Source organism: Apostichopus japonicus, chromosome 7 (assembly GCF_037975245.1).
Source record: "Apostichopus japonicus isolate 1M-3 chromosome 7, ASM3797524v1, whole genome shotgun sequence".
NCBI lineage: Eukaryota > Metazoa > Echinodermata > Holothuroidea > Aspidochirotida > Stichopodidae > Apostichopus > Apostichopus japonicus.
Window position 1 is genome coordinate 8,609,603 of NC_092567.1, and position 5,409 is coordinate 8,615,011.

The window sequence follows — 5,409 nt, forward strand, 5'->3', positions numbered from 1 at the left end:
ATGAGCCTATTTTACTGGAATTCTCAGGTAATGCTACATGTCCAAAAATCATTATTCCAATGCCTCATTTTCGTTCTCATAAAACGTATCCAATGGTTATTGTTTGATTTTATGTAGGCTAAAACAAGTTTGTTACTAATATTCTTTGAATGGATCGAAACTGAAAGTGTTCTCCTCTTGAATCTCTGACCGCAGCGAATGGTAAACAGAACATATTCCAGTTAAATTCGTATACTTGTAACTTATTCCAATTTACAAACGGCTTTGTGACATTAAGTAATTGTATGTTACATTGTTCAATATAGGGTGTGTAGTAAAGTTAGTGAGACCGATAATGGTATCATTTTTCAATTCGATGCGCTTAACATGTGTTTTCTACTCATGGGTATAACTGTAGTAATTTGATAATAAATAGTATATGACAATAATATTTGTAATTCTTTATCAAGTGGGTAGGCAATGCTATTTACTGATTGACAGTGAAAGAACACGTTCACCATAACATGAGAGCATGCACGGCATGGAAGTATTACCACATGCTGGTGACGTTCTTTCACTAATCAATGAACTCTTGAGTTACATTGGCGGTTCCACGCTCTATAGAGTGAGGGCATGGATTTTCTGTTAAAGCTCAACGCTATTGGTAGGGATTAGTACCTCTTGGTTTGGTATTTAACATTAACTCAATGATTAGGCATATATGATTTACATTATGATAGTTGACACCCTCTACTTTGACTTCGTCTCCGCTATAATGAAAATTTGAATTTTGGTGAGGGCAACATAGTTAAAGAAAAGTTCAGTTAAGCATCTATTGATATCAGTGTTTTAAAAATGTGTAGCTTTTATAATAAAATTGGTAACCCATTACATGATTTGACGTTACGTCACCAATAAAAAGTAGTTACAAAGTACGCTAAACATACTTGGTGACTGATTTTTAACCTTATGTAAACTGAATTTCACAATTGAGAGTTTTATACTGCACTCCCGTTTCACATAAACCCACTCGATGATATGTTTGTTTCAGAGGTGAGTTCACAATGTGTGCATGTAACCTTTCAAGTGCTAAAAACTCTTTAATTGTTTTTTTTTTATCTCAGGAAAGAAAAACGACCTCATCAAGTATGCAAAAACAGCCTATCGAAAGCACTACGAAACAGCTAAGCCATTTCCTTCCATGAACAAGTGTAAGGTTAACACTATATTTGTTCAGGGAGGTATTTACTGTTCGGCTCTGGAGGGTGATTTCATGCAAAAGCCCGATGTGCTAGAATCTTACAACGATATTCTGAGCAGCTCCAAAACTAAGTCAAAGAGAACGTTAATTGAGGCTGACCCTGGGTTCGGGAAATCAACACTTGCATCACAGTTTGTCTATGACTGGTGTACTAACAACCCTGAATCTCCTCTCAAAGATGTAGAAATACTTATATTTCTCCAGTTGAGGCAACTGACAGGTGTACAGTCTATATACACTGCCATAAAGAATTCCATAGTGCCCAAAGATGAGGACATGGATGAAGCTTGCATTAAGGAAATCCTCAAAGTATATAAAAAGTCTGTTGTCATGTTATTTGACAGTTATGACGAGTATCCTGACAAGAATGAAACCGAAACAGATATCTTCTCCATCATTGAGATGAAAATGTTTCTAGATATTCTTGTCATCATACTTACCAGGACATTGATCCTCCCGCCTAACTTACACCCCGAAACAAAACGAATCAGATTAACAGGGTTTGGGGTGGCTGAACGTCGAAACTATGTCCTAAAGGCGGTGGCTGATGATGTCCAGTTGGCAGATCGGATCGAAGAGCAGCTTCAGAGAAACCCCTTCTTAAGAGATCTCTGTCAGGTCCCTCTCTTCTCCACTATGGTCGCTCACATAGCACACGAGAGGCCAGAAATCGAGATATTTAGCACAGTAACAAGATTTTTCACTTATGTGATCGCATGCGTTCATAACCATATGAAAATCAAGAAAGATGCTAATACTGAGGTGCCTGCTTTTGAAAACGAACTTGCTAAACTGTACCGTATTGCTTTTGACGGCCTCACACGGAAGAACCAGCAGCTGGCATGGGAGAACACCTATTTAGTTTCAGAACTTGGACAAGAGTTTTATGATAACTATATAAAGCTCGGGATGTTTGCACAGGAAGTGGTTTTTGACATTTCCCAGTGTCGATATAAGACGGAAGCACGAATATGGCACAAAATCATATGTGAATTGTATGCCTCTCATCATCTGGTTTCAATTCTTAGTGAAGGTAAGTCTTCAGTACAGATAATATTGATGCATAACCACAGTTTCTCATCTCTGATGTGTAAGACAATGAGTAAACCTAAGAGATGGAAGTATTGTTCGTATGTCCTTTTATGTGCATAGGTAAACAGCTTACGCTCCTCGTACCCCCAACCCACAGTGTCTGATATGTATATATGTAAATTAACATAAGATTTGGGTTTGGATCTTTCTATATGTATGCTTCTTGTATTTGCAGACAGTAGCGCCTAAAGGTAGAGATACCCTCAGGAAGATCAAAGCAATGTCGGAAAAAAAAACTGACTAAACTGGCAAATTGTACACATCTGGGTAATCTAGGATGGGTAATCTAGGACGAGTTCTTATATTGTTGTGAATGTATAACCATATTGAATAATTTGACTTTTGTATCTATTAAAGAATACGTTATTCAGCCTATTCACTAGATTTTTGCTATTTGTTCTCGTCAGTTAAATAAAGTTATCCCCACATATTGTTCAAATGCTTTTCCTGTGGTTAAATTTGATTGCTTCTCAAAATTGCTGAGGTAAAGATCAAAACTATGCAAGTAAATTCATAAACCAGATCCTCATCTCATTTTGTATCACAAAGATATGAATTATTAGAGTTGATAATATTTTGCATCTGGCAACAGTACAATGAATGATATCATCAAGGCAACGCTGCTGAAAATATCTTTTTTTTTTATTCATGTTTCAATCATTTATCAAATAGCCATGTAATATTAGCCATAAAAATCGTATTTTTACCTAAATATGAGTAGTAGTATTGATATTCATGATTCAATGTTACTTTTAGTGTTCGATTATTTGTTAAGTCAACCTAATCCAAAATGTATTAAAAATGAAGCTTTTGATAATATCTCATCTCACAAAGATTTCATAGATGACCTGGTCGACTACCCCAATAACAACACACAAAAAATGTTAGAACATATACAAACGCTGTGACTATCTTCATCCTAGACAAATTTAGTTTGCAAGTATAGAGACAAGAACACGAACTAATAAATTACATTTAAAGGAATCTGTAATTTGGTTGACATTGTAAGAGTGAAATATGTGACAAACCAGTCAAAACCTAATATCAGAAAAACCAAAATATTTTTTTCATGACCTCATTATATTAAATCATCCTCTGCAAATTCTCTCTTTTCTCTGTAATTTGTTTTCAAAGAAAGTTTACAATTTCGAGGGTAATATGCTGAGAAGTATTTGTCAGAACTTTTACCAATTCTAGCAGAGTAGAACTATAGAGCAGCAACACTGATGACCCTAACTCACCTGAGGTCAATAGTATCATACATATGCCCAATTATTTGCATAATAATTTGCATAGTAATATGTTACTGAAAAAGGAACTTAATGTCGTACTCCATAGTAATAACCAAACACAAACTGTAAACAATTCTAGTCTACTACCAACCATGTACTACCAACCACAATATCAGCCAGGATATTGTAGGAATAGAAGTGTTTTGCTCTCCAAGCCTCTTTAATGGAGTTTGCAAGTTTGTTGGACTGTGGAATTAAGGAAAAGACAGTTTTAAATTTGATTCAATTACTTCAGTGGAATTGTGAAATAGAAATCAGAATCTGAAGGCCAGAAGGTTCCTAAACAGAGCACACTAAAACTTTGAATGAAATGATATATCGAGAATGAAATATTTTCATCAGCATGAATGACTAACACTAGGCTATGAAGCTGAATGCCAATGGCAACTCTTAATATACTCATTGTACTGTTGTATACATGATAAATTAAATCTTAACCAGGAATGCAAAAAACATTGAGGTTTAGATATATGCAATGAGCTGCTTCTTCAAATATATGATGATTCCATTCCTTTACAGATATATCTTACAAGTTTCCACAGTTTGCTCTCTGTTTCACTGACATGAAAGGACCATTGAAGATCACTAACTAGAACATAGTGATGTATATCAGTAATACATCCACTCAGACATTTCCTTATTGATTGACAATATTATCAACACTTGACCAAAACAATAAAAGGAGGTCTGTTAGAGGATGTTACAAACTTGACTGGTTGAGAGAAATACATCTAGTGTTAAGGTTTCACTGTAATATCTACAAAATGAGCTATGACTGTTTTCTGTGTTGTTTAATGTGTCCCTTCACAGACCGAATGGTTAAGATCAAGCTTACTGACAATGTGAGCATAGATGCATATTTGACTCATTCTTCCTTTTGGCTGCAAATAACTTCATATTACCTTGACCCAATTGACCCTACCTTTGATTAATGAAGTCCTCACAGGCAACAAATTGGACAAGAAGCATCAGCAATGGGACCACTGTGGTAAACCAGTCAGATTAACCTACATTATATAAAGTAATAATGATGATAGGACTCATTACATTGCATATGGCTTCACTATGGTAAGCCATCCTGTTCTGTGCTTATACCTAACATACATCAATGAAGCATGTTATGAATGCAGGCTTAGGGTTACTATTTACTGTCACACTTGCCTGTCAGTACTTACAATGCAGTAACGAGGCATGCCACAAAGGCAAGTTTTGGGGTTACTATTACTGTCACACTGTACTTACAATGCAGCATGCAATTAAGGCAGGTTTCAGGGGTAATATGTAATGTCACTGGGCCTGTGCTTAGACCTAAAATGAAAGAATAAAGCATGTAATGAAGGTAGGTATAGGGTTGTAAACCTAAATTCTGAATATTTTGGCCTCACAACATATAACATTAATTGTTGACATATATGTCTGAGTTACTGTCAGGCACAGTGTATCCTTCTTTGAACCTCAGATATACCATTAATACTATCTGTCATTCTGTCTCCATTGTGTCTGCTGCCTAGCACAAATATTGAACTTGAAACAATCCCTGATTCATGCTTTAATTACAGTGATATTAATGATGTCACAACACCATAAAACAAAACATCATTAACATACACCATGTGAATGATAGTTTTACAAATAACTATATATAATGGTTACTGATTAAATTATAGGAAGATTTGATGCTACAAATAAAACAATGGTACAGTGACACTATTACAATGTGTCAACACCTTGATATGATGCCTGCAGTAAACTATACACATTGAAACCCATATAATCTGTCTGCTT

The 5,409-nt window shown here is 35.4% G+C and overlaps 2 protein-coding genes across 7 annotated transcripts in view; both read left to right on the plus strand.

The window, feature by feature from the left end:
* The window catches only part of LOC139970073 (uncharacterized), a 202,587-nt gene that overhangs the window by 98,446 nt on the left and 98,732 nt on the right, over positions 1-5,409 (plus strand). The gene's annotated exons all lie outside the window — the stretch shown is intronic.
* Positions 1-5,409, plus strand: part of LOC139970037 (NLR family CARD domain-containing protein 4-like) — a 118,725-nt gene that overhangs the window by 16,992 nt on the left and 96,324 nt on the right. For all 6 annotated transcript variants that reach the window (XR_011793897.1, XR_011793898.1, XM_071975617.1 and 3 more), the window contains exon 5: positions 1,104-2,273. Coding sequence is in view for 4 of the 6 variants with exons in the window: in XM_071975617.1 (XP_071831718.1) it covers positions 1,104-2,273 (1,170 nt within the window). In the remaining 2 variants the exon portion in view is untranslated. The remainder of the gene's footprint in view (positions 1-1,103; positions 2,274-5,409) is intronic.